General features: G+C 40.9%; 2 protein-coding genes across 8 annotated transcripts in view; both read right to left on the reverse strand.

The window, feature by feature from the left end:
* Positions 1-1752: 1752 nt before the first annotated feature.
* Positions 1753-24653, reverse strand: LOC126641276 (acyl-coenzyme A synthetase ACSM4, mitochondrial-like). 3 transcript variants are annotated; one of them, XM_050317791.1, is made up of 15 exons: positions 24543-24653; positions 12970-13085; positions 11049-11314; positions 10541-10751; positions 9917-10124; positions 9534-9677; positions 8979-9135; positions 8278-8357; positions 7390-7513; positions 6789-6869; positions 6523-6678; positions 6090-6217; positions 5328-5427; positions 5067-5186; positions 1753-4500 (listed from the first exon to the last, which is right to left on the reverse strand). In XM_050317791.1, exons 3-15 carry the CDS (start codon positions 11244-11246, stop codon positions 4414-4416), a joined length of 1794 nt encoding a protein of 597 aa, XP_050173748.1. In that variant the 5' UTR covers positions 11247-11314; positions 12970-13085; positions 24543-24653; the 3' UTR covers positions 1753-4413. The 3 variants fall into 3 exon arrangements, with proteins under 3 accessions (XP_050173748.1, XP_050173749.1, XP_050173747.1); XM_050317792.1 differs by lacking the exon at positions 12970-13085 and having other exon boundaries at positions 6577-6678; positions 24427-24556; XM_050317790.1 differs by lacking the exon at positions 12970-13085 and having other exon boundaries at positions 24427-24556.
* The window catches only part of LOC126641279 (acyl-coenzyme A synthetase ACSM3, mitochondrial-like), a 70934-nt gene continuing 59365 nt past the window's right edge, over positions 13143-24711 (reverse strand). For 2 of the 5 annotated variants that reach the window (XM_050317802.1, XM_050317799.1), the window contains 13 exons: positions 20803-21068; positions 19731-19941; positions 19049-19256; positions 18479-18622; positions 17931-18087; positions 17483-17562; positions 16693-16816; positions 15903-15983; positions 15665-15766; positions 15237-15364; positions 15028-15127; positions 14297-14416; positions 13143-13887 (listed from right to left, as the gene is read on the reverse strand). In XM_050317802.1, coding sequence (XP_050173759.1) covers positions 13801-13887; positions 14297-14416; positions 15028-15127; positions 15237-15364; positions 15665-15766; positions 15903-15983; positions 16693-16816; positions 17483-17562; positions 17931-18087; positions 18479-18622; positions 19049-19256; positions 19731-19941; positions 20803-21003 — 1743 coding nt within the window. In that variant the 5' untranslated portion in view covers positions 21004-21068 and the 3' untranslated portion in view covers positions 13143-13800. Of the gene's footprint in view, positions 13888-14296; positions 14417-15027; positions 15128-15236; positions 15365-15664; positions 15767-15902; positions 15984-16692; positions 16817-17482; positions 17563-17930; positions 18088-18478; positions 18623-19048; positions 19257-19730; positions 19942-20802; positions 24551-24711 lie in introns of those variants that run through there. The other 3 variants (XM_050317798.1, XM_050317800.1, XM_050317803.1) reach the window with 3 other exon arrangements.

Here is a 24711-nt window from a genome sequence, read left to right on the forward strand (position 1 = left end):
ACCTAAGAGGCTTAGTTTTGTGGCCTGCCTGAAAAACAACGTGAAATATGAGTAACTGTTCATTGTGAGCGTGGTGTTCTTACATTTGAGATTCCTCTTGGATCAAACTGTGGCATGGCATGTACAAAAAACACGTGAGCCCTGGAACCACGGACCAAAAATGCTCCCAATAGCTGCCTTTACCCCAGCAGAGTCCAGCATGTTCCACATGATGTCTGAGGGAGTGAGATTCATGCAGTACCTGTTGAAGACAAAGCTGGCCAATGTAAGGAAGTCTGCAAGCAGAAATTAAAAATGTGAGGGTTTGTTGTTGTTTGTTGGTTTTATTTTTTCTTTAGAAAGGCATGGTAAATTTGATCTGAAGCTCAGGAGCTCAAATAAATGCCTTTTGCCTAACCTTTATACTGATGGCAAAGATAATCAGATGGTATCCCAACTTGTTATTTAATCTGAATAAATAGGCAAGTAGTTTCTAAAATGGAGTCATATACTGTATTGAACAAGATCTTTGTCTTCTGGACACAATTCAGCTGAGGAGACCAAAAGAAAGACACATACAAGATTATGGGAGCCTCATAATCTGTTGAGTGCCATTTCAGTAGCTGCTTTTCAGCAGTCACAGAATCACAGAATATTCTGAGTTGGAAGGGACCCACAAGGATCACTGAGTCCAACTGCTAAGCAGTGAGGCAGATGGATTCCTACAGACATAAGGTTCATTTTGCAGTGCCCTTTTAGGCCTTTCATTGTGAAAAGCTATTCACATTAGCCTCATTACCATCTTGATAACTTTCCCTGTCTTCTGTGTCTCTTTGGCATGTCACCTTCTTTCAGGCAGTTTCAAATTGTATAATTTTTTTGAAAAAAATATAATACTCTCAGCATGCAAGTACTCCCTACAGTGGGGTTTATTTTTTGTTTGAGGTCTATTTCTGCTCCTGAAGAAATAAATTCTCAACTATTCTCTGGTTTCAGTAGTGCAAGTTCCATTTAGATTAATGTAATCTACACAGACACAGAATTTTGTGCGTTTGTTTTCTCTCTGTTTTTGACCTCTGTGCTTCCTAGCTGGAAAGCAAAGGAATATCCATTTCAGAGCTTAAGGGTGTGAAAGAGGCGAGATCCACCTGCAGAACCCTCCTGGCACAGCTTCTCCTGGGACTTGTGTTTGTTAACCAGTTAATTGTTGTCCTGAAAGGTCATCAACAGCTTTACTACACAGCATATTTGCTGTTTTCCCAGCCTCTGGTACAACAGCAGATGTGTTTATGGGTAGTACACAGTGGGATTACAGCAGAACCAGGAAAATGGAAGATAAATAACCCTGTGCCTTTTTTTTTTGTTGTTTACTGGTGGTTTTGTGCTCCTGGTAAACACAGCCTCGGTCAGAGAGTTCAACTACTACTTATATCTTCTGAATCAAGTGCTGTAGCAGCACTGTGTGAAATGCAAGTGCTACAGAGAGGTACCAAGAAATGTGAGATGTGCCCTAACAGGGATGATCTAAACCCCTGCTGCACCCACAGCCACGTAACTGCTTGACTGTTATGGAAATATCTCACAGTCTGAACTGACTACTCAGTCCAGGAAATCCTTGATTGTATTTAATCTTGAAACCACACAACACAGAGCCAGAAGTCGGATCATCAACAATGGTTAAAAAACATTCTCACAAAATAATATACATAATTTTTTAATTTCCTGCAAAAAAATGTAACACTCTCAGCATGCAAGTGCTCCCAAGAGTGGGGTTTATTTTTCATTTGAGGTCTAATTCTTCTCCTAAAGAAATAAATTCTCAACTATTCTCTGGTTTCAGTAGTGCAATCCATTTAGATTAATGTAATCTACACAGACACAGAATTTTGTGCATTTGTTTTCTATCTGTTTTTGACCTCAGAAAGTAACGTGCTTTGTAGCTGGAAAGCAAAGGAATATCTATTTCAGAGTTTAAGGGTGGCTTTCAGTAATAGCACTGCAGTTGCAAAAATAAAGGCCAGTCTGATTTCCCCTCTTCTATCATTATTTTCAAAACCATTTCTCCCATGTACATTTAAAATTACAGAGAGTATATTGCTTTAGAAATATCCCAAAGCATCAGAACAAAAACTGGTATCTTCTACCTTTATTCAGAAGGTTGTCCAGCACCTCTTAAGACTGACAGGGAACACTAAGCTAAAAGACACAAAAGTCCAGGATGAGCATGTTCTGGTCAGGAGCTCAGCAGCAAAGCTTAAGCTCTTCCCCACTCTTTGTTTCTTCCTTTGAATGTTCCCAGAGATCATCTTTGGTAGTTGTTGAACAAGCCCCAGCTCATCTGTGAAGAGAAATAACAATACTTAGCAGTTTGACACCGTTTCATTCCAAGCTGGGTTCCATTTCTGTGGCAAGCCTGCAAATTTAAAAGCTATGGGCTCTTTTGAGGATTAAGTGAGCAGGCAGCGCATCAGTCCCAGTGCCCAGCAAAAAGAATGAGTTCTGTTTTAAAGAAACTCAGTAATTCCTCAAATCAGTAGTGCAGGACAAGCACACACCACTGAATTTGAGCCCAGCCTGGACTTCAAAGGGACCAACTAAGAGGCTTTATTTGGTTGCTTAAACCCTGGGCAGTGAGGCAGAGCCAGGACTCCTGCCCACACAGCAAACAGAAATGTTTTGATTCATCTGTTTGTTTCTTCCTTCTCTTCCTGGTCAGGTTCAGGTTTTGTGTCATTAGCAAAGTGCAGTAAAGTGCTGGCAGGTCTGATGGACCAACGTGCAGCCTGAGCAGTCTGTGACTGCAGCAGAGGGCAAACCTGAGCAAGCCTTTCCCTGCTGAAATGAGCCACTTGCACCACTAGACCAGGGGGCAATCCAGCCAGATCTGCTTAAAGCCCAACACAGACCAACACCAAACCTCAAGAATCTGTCCCAGGATTATATTTTTAAAATTGCTTTAAAATCAATTACTTCCCAAGATCATAATTAGATTATGTTTAAAATGTATTGCTTACAAAGAATAAATGGATTACATGAAAAATCTGATTACTTCACTTCAAAGTGGATTACTTTTCCAAAATGTACCCACATTTGAAATCTGAATGTGCTTAAAAAGAAACAGATTCTGGTATTGTGAACAGATTACATTTTTCAACATGTTTTTATGATTGCACTTAAAAATCTAATCCTATTTCTTCTTATCCTGCTCCAAAAATGGGATTACATTTAAAATATCCAACATGGTTTTCCTCTGTCTTGACTGAATCAAGAAGAAAAAAATTAATTCCTCACAACAAACATGCAATACAGGAAAAGGGAAGGGAAATTTAAAACCATACCTCACGGTTATTGGAACCCTGGGCAGAAAATGAGGGAAGCCAAAGACAGTGAAGTGTTTTCTGAAGACCTTTGGTGGGAGCTGGTGCATTGTTGCTTAGCCAAGGGGATCTTATCCTGCTATTCCTGATGAACTATTCATTTTAATTCCAAATGTGAATGCCCTCTTGATACTCTGCAAGTGGAGTCTGATTCCTGCCTCACTTGGAAAGGCTGTAGTTCTGTTTGCACCTCTGCACAGCCCACTGCCAGCAGCAATGAGATGTGAAACTCATGCTCGAAATTCCCCCAAACCTGCTGTACCCTTTCAGCCTGGTAATCTTTGACCAGTGCACGCTGTGACAACTCTGCTGAGGAACCTGACAGAATATTGATTGTTGCCAGCTGAGTCTTTCAAACATGCTGTTGTATTCAAACCCTCTGTTATTACGTCCAAGCATTATCTTTCGCTGTTCAAGCAGTCATTCAGAATGTCACTCAAAATTCAGTGCTTTATAACTGTATTGAATTGGTAAAATCTGGTTCTTTTGATTAAAATAATTAGGATAAATTTATGTTCGCAGACACAACTTGATTAGGTGAAGGAACATTTCATTTCCCTGTACATAATCCCAGTGGTATCTAATACAGGTTCATCTGTAGTTTCAAGGGAGGAAGACAACATCAGATCTTACCACAATAGGCATGTGATCAGCTGTGTTTACTTATGGAGTTAGCATGGGGCCAGATTGTCAATAATGCATCAAAATCTATTTGATAAAGAACACCTTTTCTGATGCAGGTATCACCTTTTCTACTGTCTCTTGAGAGTAACACCAAATAGAATCTGGGCTGTAAGAGAGATGGAGGAGTCTCAAAGGGAAAGGCTATTGAAACAGTCTATTGAAAAATTTATTTTTCAGTCAGAATAATACAATCCAGTCAAGTACTGACATTAGGAACTTTGCAAGCAAGCGTAAATATCACACCTCGGTGTTGTCTGTAGTTTTTTGATGCTCAGGCATCTAACAAAAAGCAATCAGAATGAGGGCAGTTATATTAGTGAAATCTATATAGTGCAAATGGAATGAGAGAAGTTTTGTTAAATTCCTAACAATGCTACACCCGTCCCCACTCTTTGTCTCGTAATTCATTCCTCTTGATCTTCCCAGTGACTGTCTTGGGCAGCTCTTGGACAAATTCCACCTAAATAAAATAAAGAGAGAAAACAATGTAGCGTGTTCTATGGAGTTGGTTTTCCAAGACCAGCTCTCAGCAAATGTGGAAAACTGTGAGGACTCCTGTCAGTAAGAGCTGCCTGCCTAAAGGGGCATGTCCAAGCCAAATCAAGGCAGCACATTGTGCCACTTGTGAAACCACTCCTTTGCCTCTCATTTATTACCTGTGAGGAGCAGTAGATAAAAGCTTATTCAGATTCAGTCATGTGCTCCCCTAAAGGCACCAGTGAGTGCTTAGTTGAAGGTTAAATACAAAATAGAGAATTATGGTTGTGGGTCTGACCTAAAACATGCAGCTCTAACTAAGCATGTACAAAGCCTAGAAATTTTCGAGATATTTAAACAAACACTTTACTCAAATGCACGAAAACCAATGTGAACTAATATTATTTAGGAAAGATCTTCTGCAGCCAGTGGTCCAGAAGAACCTTTACCTCTGTCTCTTTCAGGTGAATCATGAAAATCTAAATAGTAATTCTCCTGAGACTTACGAAAGGGTGTTCTGGCTTGAAGTTTCTCCTCAGAAGCATTTACCTTTCTGGGGTATTTATATGGAGCAGTGGTTTTCTTGACATGGTCCTGCAAGTCCCGAGCTAAGCTCTTCAGGTCACTGGATGAAAAGGCTGGGGACAGAACCACAAATGCTTTCACAACCTGTAAGATAAGATTAACAAAATATATACCAAAATATTAACAAAAATATACTGCTGTATATTATTCAGTAGAAATTTCTTTATATCATCCTATGTTTAGGCAAACACATTGCTCTCCTGCTCCACCACTCAGCATCATTACCTCTCCTCTGAGGGGATCTGGGCTGCTGACAACAGCTGTTTCTACCACAGCTGGGTGCTCTATCAGGGCATTCTCGACTTCAAACGGCCCAATGCGATACCTAGGAAGGAAAAATAAAATAGGATTTGGCTTTTTTTAGGTGGAAAACAAGTACCAAACGTTTTCTAATTGTCCTATTGAAGAAAAAACCCTCCAAACCAGAACAAATTAACGATCAACGATAGAAACTTTAGCCAAAATGGGGAAGCTGGTTGTGTTAGAAAGTAGGAGCGTTTCATAGTGGTCATGTGGTAGAGGAATTCTGGGGGTGTGGATTCCTCTCCATCTCTCCCCTTTCCTTGGGGCTCCTAATCTGGAACTCCATTCCATTGATAGCAACTGGTGCCACATTACGGTATCCCATCATATAATATCAAATTGTTTCATTTCATTATGTTAAAGTATTTCAGATGCTCTTTGAATCCAACAGAGATGTCCTTCACTTTTAGTCAAAAATGAATTAGATAAGAATTCCTCCTCAGCCAACTGAAGTCTTCATTCTTTGTTGAAACAGATGAGATTTGCAGGGGAAATGGATACAGAGATGCCACTGGTATCACCAGGATGATATTGCAGGTCTATGAACAGCTAATAATAAAAGCAAGTATTCCTAAATCAAGAGGTCAGTACATTCATCACAGGATTATTGTGTCAGAAGCTCACTGCAAACACAACATGTCAGACAACACAATGGCAGATTTAGAGATAAGTAGGCAGACTGACCCTGAAGAAATTATGATGTCATCATCTCTTCCAATAAAATGAAAATATCCATCTTCGTCCATAGTCCCTCTGTCTCCAGTGACATAAAAATCCCCATGTTCACTTTCTGCAGTTTTCTTGGGGTTATCCTTAAAGTGGTTTACAAACAGTTTAGATTTTGAGCATGCATTAGTTATCCATTATGCTATAATGCACATACTGTCAAATGCACTGGAACTTAATTTTTCAGTCAAGGATGTTTAAGAATTGTACTGATATTGCTATAAAATACAATAAATATGCTTAAAATAATTGTTATTCTTTTAAAAAAATTAATCTTGAGCAAATTCTTCTCTTCACTGTTTTAACATCCATCAAACCAAATAAACAAATTACTATGGTAATAAATAATAAACCGGTAAAAAATACTCAGCCTTTTGAACCATTACGCAACTGGAGAGATTTTGGAGGAGATTGGTGGTGATGAGGAATAAAGTAAAGTCCTTACTACATATTCAGAGAAAAACCCAAGTGGTCTTATAGGTTTGCTTCTGACAGCAATTTCCCCCTGTTGTCCTGGAGGCAGGATATTAGCATTTTTATCTATGATCTAGAATGAAAAACAACATGTATATTAGTTCAATGGGAAAACAAACCCTAAACCCAACCCCAAACAAACAAAAAGCCCCTATGACAGAATCTAAAGAGCACTCAACAAACCTGAACATCATAAAGGGGAGCTGCCTTCCCCATTGATCCAGGTTTAATCTTCATTCCTTTAAAAACAGAGCAGATTATTCCCTGTAAAAATCAAACCAAAGTTTTGCAATAGAAAACTGCTACACTCACACTCAATTCATTAAATATATTTTCTAGATTAATTACAAAGCAAGGAATTCAGATTCATAGGATCCTATATGCCAGTGGTGTATGGCAGGGATAAGAAAAATCACAAAGCTCCCTGGCAGAATCCTGTTCCATGGTTTGTGAAGAATTCATGCCCTGAGCTAACCAGTCTTCTCTTAGGTTCAGACTCTGCCCTCTTGACTGTCACTGTTACTTGGAATTTGCTTAAGGACATTTGTGGAGATATTAAGGCACATCTGCTCCCAACAACCCATGTTTCTGGCAGGTTCTGTGGGGAAAGCCATGACAGGACCTTCTTTCAGAGGTTGTCAGGGGAGGAGGTTTCAGGGAGCTGAAACATTCACAGGAACATGAAGGAAGAAACAGACGGTATTAATTCATAACAAACCGTAAAACATCGTAAAGCAATCAGGAATTGCAAAGATTTAATAGAATATGGACCCTACAGATGTACCATTTCAGTTTGACCATAAACTTCATGGATGTCCAGCCCAGTCTGGCTCTTCCACTGCTCCATGACTTCTGGGTTGAGTGGTTCCCCTCCACTCACGCAGTACTTCAGGTTCATGAATTTGTAGCTTCATGGGGAGTTAAAAACAAGAGAGGCAGTACTTAATCTAGGGGGCAAGACAAGGAGCACACAACTGTAAACAACATTGGAGAGCTGTTTACTGGGACAGTTAGTCCCATGAAGTGGGGAAATCAGAGGATCCCTGATCCTTCAGCTCCTGGTACAATGAGGACATCAGTCCGTGCTCAACACCATACATATGAGTAGCAGCATCGGAGTTAAGCACACAGGGAAAATAAAGTAAAGCTTTTGCTGAAGTCAGCCAGGATTATAACTAACCACAGACTGATTTGCTGAGCCAGGGCCCGGATTGCTGACCCTCTGCAACAGGTCAAGGGAGAAAGTACAAGAGGGGAGGAATGAACAGGAGTGAGAATTGCAGCAGGGGATGATGGACAACTGCCACAACCACTGACTCCCTCACAGTTATGCTGACACACACTTTCTGGGACAAATTCCTTCCCAAAGCATGGACAATTAATGTGGTAATTGAAAATTATGATTAAGAATTTAACAGACTCAGTTTCATACCCTCAGGGGTTTGCTCACAAGTTCAGCACTGGAAGCCTCAAATTTCTAAGGGAAAACATCGAGTTTCTCTATGTTTTATCATTAAAACTCATCAAAACTCAAATTTTGTATGATGGCCTTTTCATGAAGGATATTTTGAACTAAATTATTGCCCTATTTTGAGTCAAGCATCGAGATATGGGAGATCACTAAAGCTTAGTCAGGGTAAATTAAACATCAGTAAATAATATCTCGACACACCTGGAGAGATCATTTTGCACCAGCATGCGGAACAATGTTGGAGCACCAACCAGAGCATCAATTGGGAATCTGCAGAGGGTCTGGTGAGTTAAACAAGATGAACATGTGAAGCTCAGCCAAAAAACTGAATGCACAGTAAACAGGGGATATAGAAAGGACCACCACTTTTGCCCACTGTGTAAAAGCACCTCTCTGTTGGGTAAGGAACCCTCCTGCAGCTGGTGCAATATGCAGAGATTCACAGTATATATGGCTGGACAAAATCCCATGCTCATACATGACACCCCACCTCAACAGCCTGGGGCATGGTCAGAATAAACCCATCTCTGTCTACATCATAGGGAGGTTTTCACTTTCTTCTCATCCAGTGTGGGCAGAGAAATGCTTTAGTTTCAGTCTCTATTAATACCAGCTGATATCACTTCCACAGTCATTAGAATGAATGAATGGCATGCAGTAAGTGCTGCTTTTGGATGATTTTCATTGACGTGCTCACCAGCTTTGAGCAAAACGTGTGAATGAATCATAGGTTTGGCCCCTTCTGATATACGTGAAAAATGTAAATACGGGCTTTACACAACAGATGGAGCATCTCAAACACAACTATGGACACAACCCCCATGACATCTATGGAAGCTGTTACAAATTATTTTTTGTGCCCCTTGTGCAGGTTAACACATTTCCACGAGTTTTTTCCTTACATTTAAGATGACTGTTGAGTCAGTCTGTGGTAGGTTATGTATAAAGACGCATGACCCGAAAACCCAGGGATCATAAACAGATGCTACTGAAGTTAGTATCCATCCTGTGTCTGCTGTGTTCCATATCATGCCAGAAGGTGTTAAATCCAACCAGTACCTGATAGAGCAGAAAAAAAGAAAAAAAAAAAGGAATGAAAAGATAATGAAAAATATTTGCTTAAAAAGCCCAAACCCAAACCACAAACAAAGAAAACAAAGAAAGCCAAAGAAACCCAAGATTTCTGACGAGCACAGTGTGATATCCCTTGGTTCTTTGCACTATGATATTCCCAGCAGACAGCTGTCCTTTGAACCACTCTGGAAAGAGGGTAAGAGATATTAACTGAAAAACAGAAGCACTGGAGGTGATCCTACGCCCCTGGAAATTTGCTGGAGTTTGTACTCTGATTTCAAAGGGAGCAGGACTGGGGCTGTACATTATTCATTAATTTTTCACCAGTTCCACTAGGCAGCTTCAACTACCTTATGTTCAAATCAGGCTCAAGCCTTTCATACCTTTCACTTAAAAGGGGTCTGAAACCAAGACTACCCTGGGAATGTTGAGTCATCTTAGGAGAACCTGTGGTTCCACTGGTAAAGAAGATAATCATTGGGTCTTGAATCCTTGTTTTGACACAGGAATGGTCATCAGCTTGGTTTCTTTGAAAAAGAGAACATAACAATGATTTCAATGGTTACTTTACATAGGCTTCAGAATGTAATGAAGTATTCCAAATAAGCTTCACAGATTTTCACAAAATTATACTAAGATAATGTGATGTTGTACTTCCTCCAAGACAGACCTCCCCTTAAAAAGAAGAGGATAGAAGCATCCCAGAATGAGACCACTGCTAGCAAACCTCTCGATGTGGATTAGCAATCTACTCACTCATACTCACTTGTACAGCTCCGTGAAGTTCAGCCACCCTTCCCTCCTGCCCTGGGACACCATTAGCTTGGTTTTCAGAAAGTGACACTCAGGTGCCACCGAGTCCACTGCAGGAGCCAGTTTGTCAGTGGTAATTATGCACGTGGCCTTTGATGCCTGGAGTCGATATAGGATGTCTTTGGCCGATAACTGGGATACTCCTGGAATTAAGACAATTCCTGGAAGAGAGATAAAGTTAGTTTGGGTTTTTTTTTTTTTACGTCTGACTCTCTTCTGAGAACCTAAAGTATAAACTATTCCCAAACTGACCTCTGATATGGATTTGTCCTGGTGTTCCCCAGGCCAACAGTTATACTGAATAATGCAGATGCTTGTGCTCTCCTGTATGCAACAACATGTGCACCTGTCTGGTGACTTCCATGGCTCTTCCCTGTATTCTGGCATCTTCATGCCTGCTGCTCAGGCTACCTGTCCTATTGCATCTCATGCAAACCCTTCAGGACTGCCTGCATAATTGGTAGCTGGGCCACTCACTGGGTTATTACATTACTTCCCTTTATAAACCACATACATTCTCGATCCTTTCAACCTACTTGCAATAACCATCTTGCCAGTCTCGGACGTGCTCACCAACCTGCTCGCATACAAGCCACATTCACCAGCCACCACTCTGGGATTCGTGGGAGGATCACGATAAGTCTGTCCCCCTTCTGCAGCCCACATTCTTTAGTCAGCACATTGGCCACTTTCCGAGACAGGAACCCCAGCTCCTCAAAGCTCCACTTCACTTCTTCTCCTTTTCCGTTTATCCACCAAAACGCAGGGTTTGGTGGTCTCTTTCCAGCCTACAAAGCACAGGGATTCAAACACAAAACATTTTCTTCTGACAGACCATGAAATTATAATGCAAAAACACCTGCAAATTATGGAAGATCTGAGTATTCCAAAAGTGGCACATAAGCTGTTATTTTTCCCTTGTCCTTAATGGATTGAGACGTGCTATGCATCACGCTCAGGTATTCCCAATAGATTCTGCTTTTCCGAACCTGAAATGTTTACCAACTTAATTGCCTCCAGAGACAAATAATTTCAAACAAATTTCAAATTAGAGCATCTCATCGGCACAACAAAAGACCATCTACCTTTTCAATCTCAGCCCATTTGTCCAGTACATCACTTGCATAGTTAAAGTACTTTGGTAGTTCCTGTTTGCCCCGCCTGATGGGCTCATACTGGGAATGTACATCAGAAACAAGCAGCCTGGGGTGTCCATGGAAAGTCCTGTTAGGAGGCTTCAGAGTCCACAAGAATTTTAGACTCTGTAATTTAAACACCTTCATGGCAGAAAATGAGGTATGTAGGTGCTGTAGACTATGTAAGGAAATGAGCAGAGCTGTTGATATGAATCCTGCAACAAGAAAAAAACAACAAATAGAGAAAAATAATACTGAGATTATCCGAAGACAATCCAGTTATGAATTAGTTGAGTTACTCATTAAATTTCCTCAGGCTAGTTAACAGCCAGACTAATGATTTTAACACTCCAATTAAATGTGAAGTTCTCTATCCTGTTTTCTCAAATTTTTGATTTTTTAATTAACTGCCTACAGCTCTCCATACTCAAAACCAACATCAGATGTTATTGTTTGCATTAGAACAAGGTTCCTGCCTCTTACTCCAAAGCATTCATGAGCTAATTCTCTATTCCTTTTCTACAAGACTACTTCCATCAAGATTCTCACAGCTTTAGCTTCAACAGTTGCTGACTGATATATCCATCAACCACATCCATCCAAAGAGCCTTCATTTCAGTAATCCCTTATGAAGGCACCAAATTTGATATAGACATTTCTGCATTTGCTTCCTGTAAATGCTCTCTTCCATCTGTACTCACCATAATGATCCTAAAAGTTCTCAAGTCTAATTGCTTTCTTCCTTTCCACTGCCACTCTTTTCTTTCTCTTTTTATAATCTTATAATGCTGCTGCTGATTATTTATTTTCCACAGACCAGAGGATTATTCCAGATCTGTGCTCAACTCTAAAAATTCTAATGCTATTTAGAGGCTTCTCATAAGTGCACATAAAGGTTATCAAACAGGGGGAAAAGAAACTGGCTCCAGTGTGGAAAAGCTCCCACAGAGCAGGAGCCAGGGGAGTCCTGGAGGCTTCTCATGATTTTAGAACCTGAGTTCAACCATCTGATTTGCCTTTTTCAACCACTAAACTCAATACAAGATTTAGGGTGAGGGACTCCTGAAATACAGGGTAGTTTTCATTTCTGTTCTTACAAAGGATGAAACTATCCACAAACTACCAACAAAATGACAGGTAAACTCTTCATCAAATTCTTTGTCATGCAGAATTTCTGTGGAATGAGTGAATCTGCAAAGTTTTGCCTTTTGTCCCAGGTTTTTAAGTACATTTTGTAGTCCTTTACCCCATATGCAATTAGTATTGTTTTTCCCTTACTTAAGGAAACAAATGCTAGTAAAAATATCATGATTTTTGTGAAATGGAACCTTTCTTTGAGGTTGTGACCTCCAGCGTTAATGCTAAAAAACAAGGGATCCACTTTGAATCTTGAACAGAAAAGTCTAATCATTTTGGTTATTTTTAAAAACTTAAGAGGATATTTATAATTTCTTAGACTGCTCTAATTCTATGATTTAAATATAACCTACAGATCTCAGAGCATTACAATGACAAGATCTACACAATAGCCTGTCAAAGAAAGGGGAGGGACAGAACATTCAGGACAGTATTCAGGATCAGAAATGGTATTCAAGACTGACAAGATGAAAGACGTTTTAAATTCCAGGATTCCCCAGTGGTCTACCAAAACGTCTGCCAAATTTTGCTGTGAGACCCTTCAAGGTTTTAGCACTTCCTCACCTGCAAACCTGGAGGTGAAAATCAAACAAGAAAATTGAGTAAAAGACTCAGTAATAGCAAAGTCCTTTGAAGAACTACAAGAACCAGGAATTGTTATTCTTGGTTTAGTACCCTCTGCTTCTGCTCAATGATCATTAACATGAATAATTCAGACAAACATTTTCCTGACCTGTCTGCTGTGGACAGGAGAGATTGAGAGCTGGCTGGGGCAGATCCTCTTCGTTCAGTTTGCTTGGCTTTCACAACATATTTCCCAAAAGAGACACTGTAAAGATGAGCCTTTACCTGGAGACGTGAAACCCGGACCCTCTGGGAAAAAGGATTTGGAGTGAAACTCTTCCTACTTTATCGTTCGCTTCGTCTGAAGTAACGAGAACAGAATGGAAAGCAAAACAGACCAAGCAGCAAAACTCTCTCCATAAAGTAACCTTTTTCTTGTAATCATTTACACCATTGTTAATTGTGCATAATTTGCACCTTAACCCAAAGCACTTTGGATCTTCTTTTACCTCCTCTTTAACCATTTAGGTAGAGCAGAAATTCATCAATGTCTTTCTTTTTCCACTCAGAAAGAATTTGGAAATATTACAGTGGTATTTTTTGAACATAATGTATCAATGCTCTACTGATACCCACTACTGGACAAAGCAGGACAAAGATTATTTTTATTCTTTTCTCTTTTATTTATATGTATCAAAGTATTGTGGTTACACTTTTTAAATAAAAAAATTCCTTTGTAGGCTTCTGGGTGTGTCCTTTCTCCCATTCCATGCTCCTAATTATTTGCAACTTCTGAATTTGTTGGTTGATGGCAAAAGAGGTTCCAATACCACACATCCTCAAGCCATATGAGTGTTTTCTCCTTTTTCTTCCATAGCTTGTTTTTCTATATGTTCTCCTAGTGCTCTTGGTCATGACAACATGCCAAATTTGATGTGTTATGGCTGGTATCAGTGATGGAACTTTTCTCTCCTCGTTTTCCAGAGCACTCTCATCCTTGTCATTCTCTCCCCCACTCTCTGTTCCTTAGGACCTTCCTCTGGATTTTTCCACTAACTGTCTTTGGCAGATCCTGAACAAACTCCACCTGAAAGGGAAAAATACATTCAGGCTAATTTACCAGTTGAAGGAAAGATACATTTTATTAAGGGTGGGGGAAAAAGAGATGGGAAGCTGCACAGTGAGGACTGGGATGATGGGATTCTGACTGAATGTCTTGCCCATTTTCCCATTGCTGGGAAAACCCCAGTGTTCCATGAAAGGAAGACTGGACTCTGATGAAGTCAAGTCACTGACCATTGCCTCCCTTTGGGTCCTTTTGAGCACACACAGCGAACCCAAAGCTACAGCTGCAACACACCCTGTCATCTGCTCTGGTTTTATTTAGCTGTTGTTGGAGTGTTTGTCAGAATGCTGCTGAAAAGGAGCTGAGGGAGGACCAAAAATGCTCAGTTTCTAGTACAAGGAGAAGCCTTGTCTTTTGGGGCTGTACTTACCTTCCTTGGATACTTGTAAGGTGCAGTCACTTTCTTGACATGCTGCTGAAGCTCCTGAGTTAATTTTTCTGGATCATGTGATGCAAAAGCAGGAGCTAAAACTATGAAGGCTTTGACCACCTGTGTCACAAAAATGAAGGGATTCCATTAACTTTCCGAAGTGGGAATAGATACATTTCTTGTGAAAAGGGAGTGTCTAAATTCAGAATGCAAAAATTTGAGTTTTTCCTTTAATTTCCCTTTCATTGTCTCTTTGTGACAGAATGGTGTGCTATGAAGGCTCCATTCTGCAGCAGAGGATTTTAAATTTTTCCACTTTTTGTTTTTCCTTAATTTTATATATAATTCAAGCTGAAAATCTCATCCCAGTTGCTCAAACAAATGTTGCAATGTTGAAAAACATAAAATAAAAATAAACACTCTGAATATCATGGCTACCATGTGCTTAGTGACAAAAGAGGAATAATCCAAATTCCATTACTTAACTAAAAGGATGCCACAGTAAGTCTGAAAAGCCAAACTCTTTTTTCCCCACATAAACCCTGCAAACAAAGAAGTAATTCTGAAATTCCAAAATTGGCCAAGTTATGGATTTAAAAAATTGGTGTTAGCCCATTTCATTTGAAAAATCTGCAACATATTGAATTCCAAGGAAGCCTCGGATGTATAGGGAACTTGAGGCTTACAATAAAGAGCATTTCTTTCCACATATTTTTTCTTTTCCTCTTTACCTCTCCTCGAACTGGATCAGGGCTGCTGACCACAGCTGACTCTGCCACTGCTGGGTGTTCAATTAAAGCACTTTCCACTTCAAAGGGGCCAATCCGATACCTGGGAGAGAGTGAAGATCTGTCAGCTGCAGCAAGATGGGCCAGTCCATTGGTCTTTCCAGGTTGCATTTGAACAGGCAAACGATCACATCTAAAAGCACCTGACTTACCCAGCAGAATTAATGATATCATCATCTCTCCCAACAAACCAGACGTATCCCTCTTCATCCATAATCCCTCTGTCCCCAGTGACATAAAAATTTCCACGCACAGTGGCAGCTGTTTTCTCTGGATTATCCTGACAAGAGCCAAATATTATGGGGGTTCAGAAGCACATTAGACACAAAGATAAGTCTCCCAAAGCTTATTCAATATGACAGTTGAAATGCTGTGGACAACAGGTTTGCCTGATTCTACTCTTTTCTTAAGAAAATACTGCACCTCAGCACCACCACACAACCAATCAGGCTCAAAGTCCTCCAGTGGGACCCACTGGAGATCCTGGATGAAATCCTGCTCCTGGCATAAGTGAACAGAACTTTGCCCTGGGTCTCCCCTGAGTGTCTCAGCAGGCACAGACACAGCAGCTCAGGCTCACCAAGTACTCCGAGAACAGACAGAAGGGCCGTGTTGGCTGGATTCGGACAGCAATGCTGCCCTCTTCTCCTGCAGGCAAAACAGCCCCATGGTCATCTATGATCTGCACAAAGGACACATCATCATTCCTTTGGTTAGCTCCGAGGAATGAATCTCTGTCACAGCACAGTGCAGGACAGGGAAGTGCCGCAGACAGCATTCCTTCCTCACCCACCCCCAACTGCAACGCATCGACGTACCTGCACGTCGTAAGGGGGAACGGCTTTTCCCAAAGAGCCAGGTTTGATTTTCATTCCTTTCATGTTGGCACAGATTGTCACCTGCATAATAGATTTTTATCGTTTTTTAAATATTTGCATCATCTTGAACGTTTTATTATTGTTTGCATTAGGCAGGACATGACTTTGTTGTGACCAGGGTTGAATCAGGACCAAAGTACTGTGGTTCTTAAGAACATCAGCGAGGGGTTGAGAGGCATTTCAGGCCAGAGCTGTGGAATGAGGTTGGTTTTGCTCAGTCTGAGCGAGTGGGTTCTTCTGAAAACACTGGACTTTGCAAGACAGCAGATGTGGAATTATTACAGATCTTATTTCAATAATTTAGGACCATTTCAAGGGTAGGATGAGAGAATGCCTGACATCTGACTCTTAATAGCTTTGTTAGTGTTCACTTCCAGAGAAATCTGGGATGTGAGCTGGTTTAATATTTTTCATTAAAACCTGGGACAGGTCAAATTGATAGCCAGAGCAAATTATTTTTTTTTTAGTTTTGCCTTTGATGTAAAGATGATGACGGGATCTCCTACAACTTATTTGATCTGAGGTGTCTCTGGCATGGTGTTTGCAGGGATCTGAACCATTAAAATATGCAGCTAGCTGATTCTGACACTATATAATCATAATTATACAAAGCCCTTTTTAAAAAAACAATATGAAGGATTCTCACCTTTGCCATTGATCTATCAAGGACATTGTGACTCTGGTGTAGTTACCTTTGAAAGGCGTACTGCAAGAATTAATGGAAACGTACTGATTCGGTCTGGCCGTAACCTTCATGGATATCCACCCCTGTCTGGGTTTTCCACTTTGCCATCATTTCAGGATTGAGTGGTTCTCCTGCAGATATGCAGTGTTTCAGACTCATCATCTTGTACCTTCAGAGGAATAGCAAATGAAATATTTTTTTAACTCTTGAAGAGAGCAGTGTGAGGCCTTACCTGAACAGCCTCCCTTGACTTTCCAAGTACACCTAAAACTGAGGGTAAGGCTGAATAGGAACACAGATCCTGAGCTTTCTGTTTAACCTGTGTTGGCTTCTGTCAGGATGAAAGACCCTGAGAAGAGTAAGTAACTTGCTGAAGATGGGAAAACTCCTTACAAACCACTTCTCACAAGCTGAGTATTTTACACAGAAACAAACTGGTGAGAACAGCATGTGAAACTCCTCTTACTGCTCATTTCATTCTCAATCATATGAGAACAACTTCACTGTACTTCACTAATTCCCTGATCCAATGCTGCCTGAAACTTGACTTAAATTTAAATTATGAACAAAAAGTTCAGAGGAAGGGACAACTTAAAAAGATTTCACTTGTTCCCTCTGTGTTGTCTTTTCAAAGACCCAGCCCTGAAGCCTGAATGGCCTATGGTGTCATTAGTTATTCTCACATTTCTGAACACAGCTCTGTTTCCTTAAAGGACGTTTTGCTAATTAGATTTCCATTAACTGAAAAAAAAATTAAAAATAAGGAACCTGAAGAACTAAACAGCCAGAGCTGTCACAGCATTATATCCCAACCTCCCTCCTAGCCCTGCAGTACCTGCTCAGATCATGCTGGACCAGCATGCGGTAGGCAGTGGGAGCAGTGCAGAAGGTAGTGATGGGGTATCTTGAGAGAGTCTAAAAAAAGAGAAAGTTATTTTGTAGAAAGAAAATGTAATGGTGGGTCCCACTGCTTAGAACACACAGAACTTTCTGTCCAACAGAAGTCACATCTGTAAATGAAAGACCACTAAGAGTAGTAGTTCCAATTAAGATTGTTTTGTGTTTTCCAAGGCGTTCACATCCCAGGCTCAAGCCTAAGTGGTGAGAGGGAGGGAACTAGACCAAAGCTTTTCCAGTATTATTCTTGGGAAAGTCAGAGTCCCCTCCCAGCACAACAGGCCAGTGTTGAGGAGATTTGGTCAGCTTACTGATTGTGAGAAATGGCTGAGAGAATGAACAGGCATTTTGTCAACTATGGATTGATTGGGAAATGGATTACTTACCTCTGCAATAACTGCTGGCTTAAACTGTGGCATGTGGTGTACAAAGACACAAGATCCACAGATCCATGGTGCAAAAACACTGCCCCAAGCTGCTTTTGCCCAGCCAGTATCAGAGGTATTCCACATTATATCTGAAGGAGTCAAGTTCATCCAATGCCTGGTGATAAAGCAGAGGTGAAAAAAAATGCTAGATAGAGTGTGAGAGACTTGGGCACAGGACACTCCAGAATTCAAGAACAGAGCAGGAGGCTTCCACTGGAAGATGTGACATCAGGAGGCAGGGCTCTGCAGAAAGTCTGTAAGGGTCAAAGAGGGACACTCCTTATTTCTGCAGTCTAAGAGACAGAACACTGCACATCATGATCTCAACTGAGTCTTCAAGAGGGTTTAATATGGAAGGTTTCACTGTGAAAGGGAAGAGATGAGGAAGGGGCAAGATCCCACAGTCACTGATTGCCTACATTCACTGGAGTTTTACGGTCACATTTTCAATGTAATGGGGACCATGTCACTTAATGAGGACACTGGGAGCAACTCCAAGGTAATACCTGGCACCAGTTACAAGTCCGATGCCGTAACTGCTGTGGGACTGCACCACCATTTTTGGAAAGCCTGTAGTTCCACTGGTAAAATAGATCAGCATTGGGTCTTGACTTCTTGTCTTGACACATTTATGGTCAGCAGATGCCACCCTTCAGAAGAAATAGTACATTATAGTCACTACATGCGTTTTTCCACCAAGGAATCTGCATTTCTAAGGTTTAGGAGTTAAAACAGGAAAATAGCCCCAAACTGTAGGATCTCACTAAATAAAAAGACACATCAGATACCACAGGCAAGCATTAGAGAACACATTTTGCCTGTCACAAGTGCACTCTGAATCACAAGGCTCCTGAGTGAGTGAGGAGATGCTGAAGGACCTAATTTAGCTCCCCAAACCTTTTTCGGACAAATTTGTACTTAATACAGTGCAATAACAATGCAGTGCATTGACAGAAGGATGCAAAAATGTAACTAATTTTTATTTTGGAAGTGAACCCCAAATCACAGCAGTGTCACCTGACTGGTACAGCCTCCTTCCCCCCACATGGATGAAGGTCAAACAACTGGATACTCACTCAAGGTGCTTTTTGAGGTTCAGCCACCCAGCCCTGCTCCCTTTGCCTACAATTAGTTTACTTTTCAGAAACTGGCTGTCAGGCACAACAGATTCCACTGCAGGTGCCAGTGTGTCACTGGTAATGATGCACTTGGCCTTTGAAGCTTGGAGTCGGTATAAGATGTCTTTGGCTGTTAGTTGGGATGTTCCTGGAACAAAGACAATTCCTGGAAAAAAGCAATGAGCAATTTAGACAATTCAGCATTTCACAAAATACTTGATCTTGTCTCTTTGATGCTGAATTGTTCCATCAAGGACGATCAGCAGTTTAAAAATGCAATGGGTCAAATCCTTCTTAAGCATTTGCAACACTGCAAAGCAAAAGATTGAGTTATTAACCCCTTTAATCATATAGTTAGTGCATTAAAACTGTCCACCCAGATAATTTATCTGGTCAAGGCTGCCCTTAGATTGTAACCATTCAACCTTCACTGACTTCCACTGCAGATCCAATTTACCTGAACCACATCTGTCCCTTTGGTTCCTGTGTGGGTGCTGCCAATTCTCCTGCTGTGCAAAGCTGAACTCTACAGGTCACAGCAGAATATTCCTGCTTACATTTGCTCCCCATTAATTTTGCACATTGCCTGTATCGTCTCTTTATTCCTGTCTGCATCCAAGAGGTCAGTGAGGTCACTCACCTGTTCTCATACAGGCTACATTGAGGAGCCACCACTCTGGGACACGAGGCAGAACTGCTATAACTCTGTCTCCTCTCTGCAAACCACATGCCTCAGAAAGTACATTGGCTGCCTTCCTGGAGAGAAATCCCAGCTCTTCAAAGCTCCACTTCACCTCCTCTCCCTCCTCATTTACCCACCAAAAAGCTGGATTTGCTGGTTTTCTTCCATCCTAGAACACAACAGAAGATAGTAAAGTAAGAAGAAAGGCCTTAAAAGGTTTCATTTCAAAACAAAATAATTCCAGACTAGGCACATTATCCCTGGTAACTAGTCTCTCAGAGTGATACCTATATTTCTGATAAGCCAAACAAAATGTTGCATTCCACTCTGCAGTTAATCTACCAGTATCCATCAGGAAAATTGATTTGTATCATCTGAGCTTTGTTCCAATGTGCTCTGGTTTTGGCTGGGATAGAGTCAATTTTCCTCCTAACTGCTGGTAAAGTGCTGTGCTTTTTGGCTTTGGGATGAGAATAATGCTGGTAACACACTGATGTTTTAGTGGTTGCTAAGCAGTGCTTACTCTAAGAAGTCAAGGACTTTTCAGTTTCCCACACTCTGCTAGTGAGGAGGTGCACAAGGCACTGGGAGGGAGCACAGGCAGGACAGCTGACCCAAACTGCCCAGAGGGGTTCTGAACACCACAGAACATCCTGCTCAGTGTAACCTGGGGATATAACCTAGTCAGGAGGTGCCAATCACTGCGTGGGCACTGTCTGGGCGTGGTGAGCAATCACGTTGTGTATCAGTCGACTTCGGTTTTTCTTCTCTTTGTCTGTTGCCTCCCTTTTCATCACTACTGTTACTGCTATAATGATGACTATTATTACTATTATATGTCATTTTATTTCAATTCTTAAAATGTTCTTACCTCAACCCATGGGGTTTACCTCTTCTTTCCTGATTCTCCTCCCCACCCCCTGGTGGGGTGTGTGTGTGTGTTCATGTGATCCAGGAGCTCTGGGGTACTTGGTTGCTGGCTGGGCTTAAACTACAACACAATGTCTATAAAGCAAAAGAAAAATACTACCTTTTCCAGTTGGGACCACTCATCTAAGACATCACTCGCAAAGTTGAAATATTTTGGCAGTTCCTTTTTATACTGATTTATAGAATCATAATGGGAAATAATCTGAGATGTCAGAAGCCTCTTGTATCCATGGAAGGATCTGCAAGGTGACCTGAGTATCTGCAGACACCGAGGAATCCATGATTTAATGAACGTTCTCATGATAAATGATGTTTTATCAGACAGTGGGAAAAAAAAAATCAGGATTCAGCTAAGGAATCAGTCACCTGAAATGAAAGAAAACACATTTAAAACTAGCCAGGTATTGGATACTGTCTTGTTTGTGATATTGGGTAAATTAATGTAAACCAGGCTGAATAAATAGGTTGTTTGAGCACATCCTCATTTTATGTGTATTTTCACTATGTGAATATTTAATATTACAGTGTGCAAAAGGATAAGCACAGTCATTTTGAGGTTAAATCAAAATGTGGACTATGGAAAAAAATTAGCAAATTGTTGCTATGAATCCTGCAGCAACAGCCACCAACCAACCAACCAAATCTAGAGAGTATTTGAAAACAAACCAGTTCTGAATTGATGGGTAGTTCACTGAAGTCACTTAGGAAGCTGTTCTGATCCACTTAGATGCAGCGGGAAACCAGGTTCTAAAACATTCCCATAAGTGAGATTAAGGCCCAAAGTACACCAAATGCTGGATTCCAAAACGATAACTCGACTTTATTTTGTAACACAAAGGAGCGGAGAGAAAGGAGGAGGACAGGAAAGCAGGGAAAAGCTGAGGGTGACTGTTAAAAGCACAGCACAGGAGTTACCACCACCACGAAGCGCTTCTCCCTTGATCGTGCTGAGCCTCCGAGGAGGGAAGAGGCAGGCAGGGTAACAGAGTGGTACCAGTGCCCTCAGCAGGGGGGGATCCTGCCACCACCCTGGGCACCGCCCTAAATACCTCACCGGGTAGAGCCTGGGTGCCCATTGGCACTTCACCAGTATCCAAATTGGACCCTGGCTGCCCATTGGCTGATTCCCCGGTATCCAAGCGAGGTCTGCCTGGCACGCCCTATGTGGGAGAGTCAGTACTTGCCGTGCTCTTGATTGTAACAACGTTCTGCTGGCTGGGTATCTCCTGGAGCTCCTGAAGCAGCTCAGCTCCTGCAGCAGCCCAGCTGTTGGCACTGAGACTTCTTAGCTCCGAGCTCCAGGGCAATGGCAAAGCAGACTCCATCTTTTAATAGTCCATTACAGTAGGTCGCTGATGGTTTGAACAGTCCAACTAAATGTGAAGTTCCCCATCCTGCTTTCTGATTTTTTTTTACCACCAGATTTTTAAGGACCTAATGTGGCTCCTTGTCTGTAGCTCAGCTGATCCTTGCAGAATTTCGATGAATTCTCTGGGGCTTTTAATTGCCCACAAGTCTCCTTCCCCAAACACATCAGTTGTTATTGTTTGCATTAATAAGGTTCCTGTTTCTCACACCAAAGCATTCAGTAGTGGATTCTCTACTCCTTTTCCTTCCCATGGAGCTCTGAAGGATGTTTCCAGATGACTTCCATCAAGATGCTCACTGCTTTAGCCTCAACAGTTGCTGACTGATACGTCCATTCACCACATCCATCTCACGAACCTTCACTTCAATAATCCCTTACGTAGGCCCCAGATTTGATTTCCACACTGTCTGCCTTGGATCACCTCCTTGTCTTTTATATGTCTTAACATATCTGCTAGGAGGATCTGCTCCATGACCTTCCCAGTCATCAAATTCTACATCTGCCCATAAATGCCCTCTTCCATCTGTACCTACCATAATAATCCTAAAAGCTCTCAATTCCAATTAATTTCTTCCTTTCCATCACTATTCTTCATTCTTTCTCCATTATAATATTTTGATTATTATTATTATTTATTTTTAGCAGTCCAGGGGATTGCTTCAGAGCTGTGGTCAATACCAAAAATTCCAATGTTATTTAGAGGCTTCTCTTAAGTGCACACAGTTATCAAACAGGGGCAAGAGCCCACAGTCAGAGCAGGAGTCAGGGGAGTCCTGGAGGCCTCTCGTGATTTTAGAACCTGAGTCCAACTTCTGATTTGCCTTTTTCAACCACTAAACTCAATTACTCAGTTACTAAACTCAGTACAAGGTTTAGGGTGAGTGACTCCTGGAATACAGGGTAATTTTTCTTTCCTATTTTTACAAAGGATGAAACTATCCACAAACTACCAACAAAATGACAGGTAAACTCTTCATCAAATTCTTTGTCATGCAGAATTTCTGTGGCCTGAGTGAATCTGCAAAGTTTTGCCCCTTGTCCCAGGTTTTTAAGTACATTTTGCAGTCATTTGACCCTTGCCCAGAGTCTTCAACCATAACCATTTATCATCACATCTCTGATGCGTGAATCTCAATCTTGGTCAGATTTTATTCCTCAAGAAAAAGTAGCTTATTTAACACTGGAAGTATTTCCTTATTCCTCAGCAGAAGCTTTTACAGTAATATTTATTCTACCTATCAAGCAAATTAATTCAAACACATAGAACTTAACACCTTATTTTTTCAGCCATATCTGACAGCATAAAAAATCTGGATGCAGATTTCCCCCAAACAGATACTTAGTCAAAACCAAGAGTAAAGAGTAATTCCTGGTGTTCTCCATGTTCCATGGAGATTGTGGCAGGCTAACACTGACCAGCTGTAAACAATCCTATAGGATATCATTTGCTCCTGAGAAAGAATCTTAGGACCTGGATATAAAATTAAGTGCCACTCACTTCAGAATCAGGATTGTAGAACAAAAAGTTCTTTAGAAAGTAATTAGACTTTAAGCAGAACGTTATTAACAGGACTTGGTGTAAAAAATTATTTTAAAAAGCTTGACTGGTGAAAAATCATATTTCAAATATTCCCAAAATATGTGCACAGAAAATGGACATTAATAAAAGGATTTATGTCATATTTGGGGATATACATTCATTTGTATTTTTTTTCTTTCTTTCTTAAGGAAACAACTTTTTAATTGGTGCAACATCCTGTAAACTTTGTTATTGTTTTCATTAGGCAGACATCTATTGAGTAAAAATATCAAGATTTTCTTGAAATGGAACCTTTCTTTTAGTTTTTGACCTCCACTGTTAATGCTAAAAAACAATGGATCCACTTTAAATCCTTGAAAAACAAACCTAATCATTTTGGTTATTATTGTTAACAACACAGGAAGTGTTGGTCTGCTCTAATTCTATGATTTAACTATCATCTACAGATCTCAGAGCATTACAATGACAAGATCTACACAATAGCCTGTCAAGGAAAGGGGAGGGACAGAACATTCAGGAACAGTATTCAGGATCAGAAATGGTATTCAAGACTGACAAGATGAAAGACATTTTAAATTCAGGATTCCCCAGTGGTCTACCAAAACCTCTGCCAAATTTTGCTGTGAGACCCTTCAAGGTTTTAGCACTTCCTCACCTGCAGACCTGGAGGTGAAAACAAAGTGAAAAAAAGACCCAGGAATGGCCAAGTCCTTTGAATGACTCCAAGAACCAGGAATTGTTATTCTTGGTTTAGTACCCCCTGCTTCTGCTCAATGATCATTAACATGAATAATTCAGACAAACATTTTCCTGACCTGTCTGCTGTGGACAGGAGAGATTGAGAGCTGGCTGGGGCAGATCCTCTTCATTCAGTTTGCTTGGCTCTCACAACATATTTCCCAAAAGAGACACTGTAAAGATGAGCCTTTACCTGGAGACGTGAAAGCCGGACCCTCTGGGAAAAAGGATTTGGAGTGAAACCCTTCCTACTTTATCGTTCGCTTCGTCTGAAGTAACGAGAACAGAATGGAAAGCAAAACAGACCAAGCAGCAAAACTCTCTCCATAAAGTAACCTTTTTCTTGTAATCATTTACACCAT

This window comes from Myiozetetes cayanensis, unplaced genomic scaffold, assembly GCF_022539395.1.
Source record: "Myiozetetes cayanensis isolate MyiCay16 unplaced genomic scaffold, myiCay2020 scf20-37, whole genome shotgun sequence".
Lineage (NCBI taxonomy): Eukaryota > Metazoa > Chordata > Aves > Passeriformes > Tyrannidae > Myiozetetes > Myiozetetes cayanensis.

Bases quoted from the DNA above. Each gene is read 5' to 3' on its own strand.
- LOC126641276 (XM_050317791.1), bottom strand. From the start codon at position 11,246: ATGAAGGTGTTTAAATTACAGAGTCTAAAATTCTTGTGGACTCTGAAG. The intron at 5,428-6,089 runs GTCAGTCTGCCT...TTTCCTTCCTAG, and splicing joins GACATCATAATTTCTTCAGG to GTATCGCATTGGGCCGTTTG. The intron at 4,501-5,066 runs GTAAATGCTTCT...TATTTTATTTAG, and splicing joins CATATAAATACCCCAGAAAG to GTGGAATTTGTCCAAGAGCT.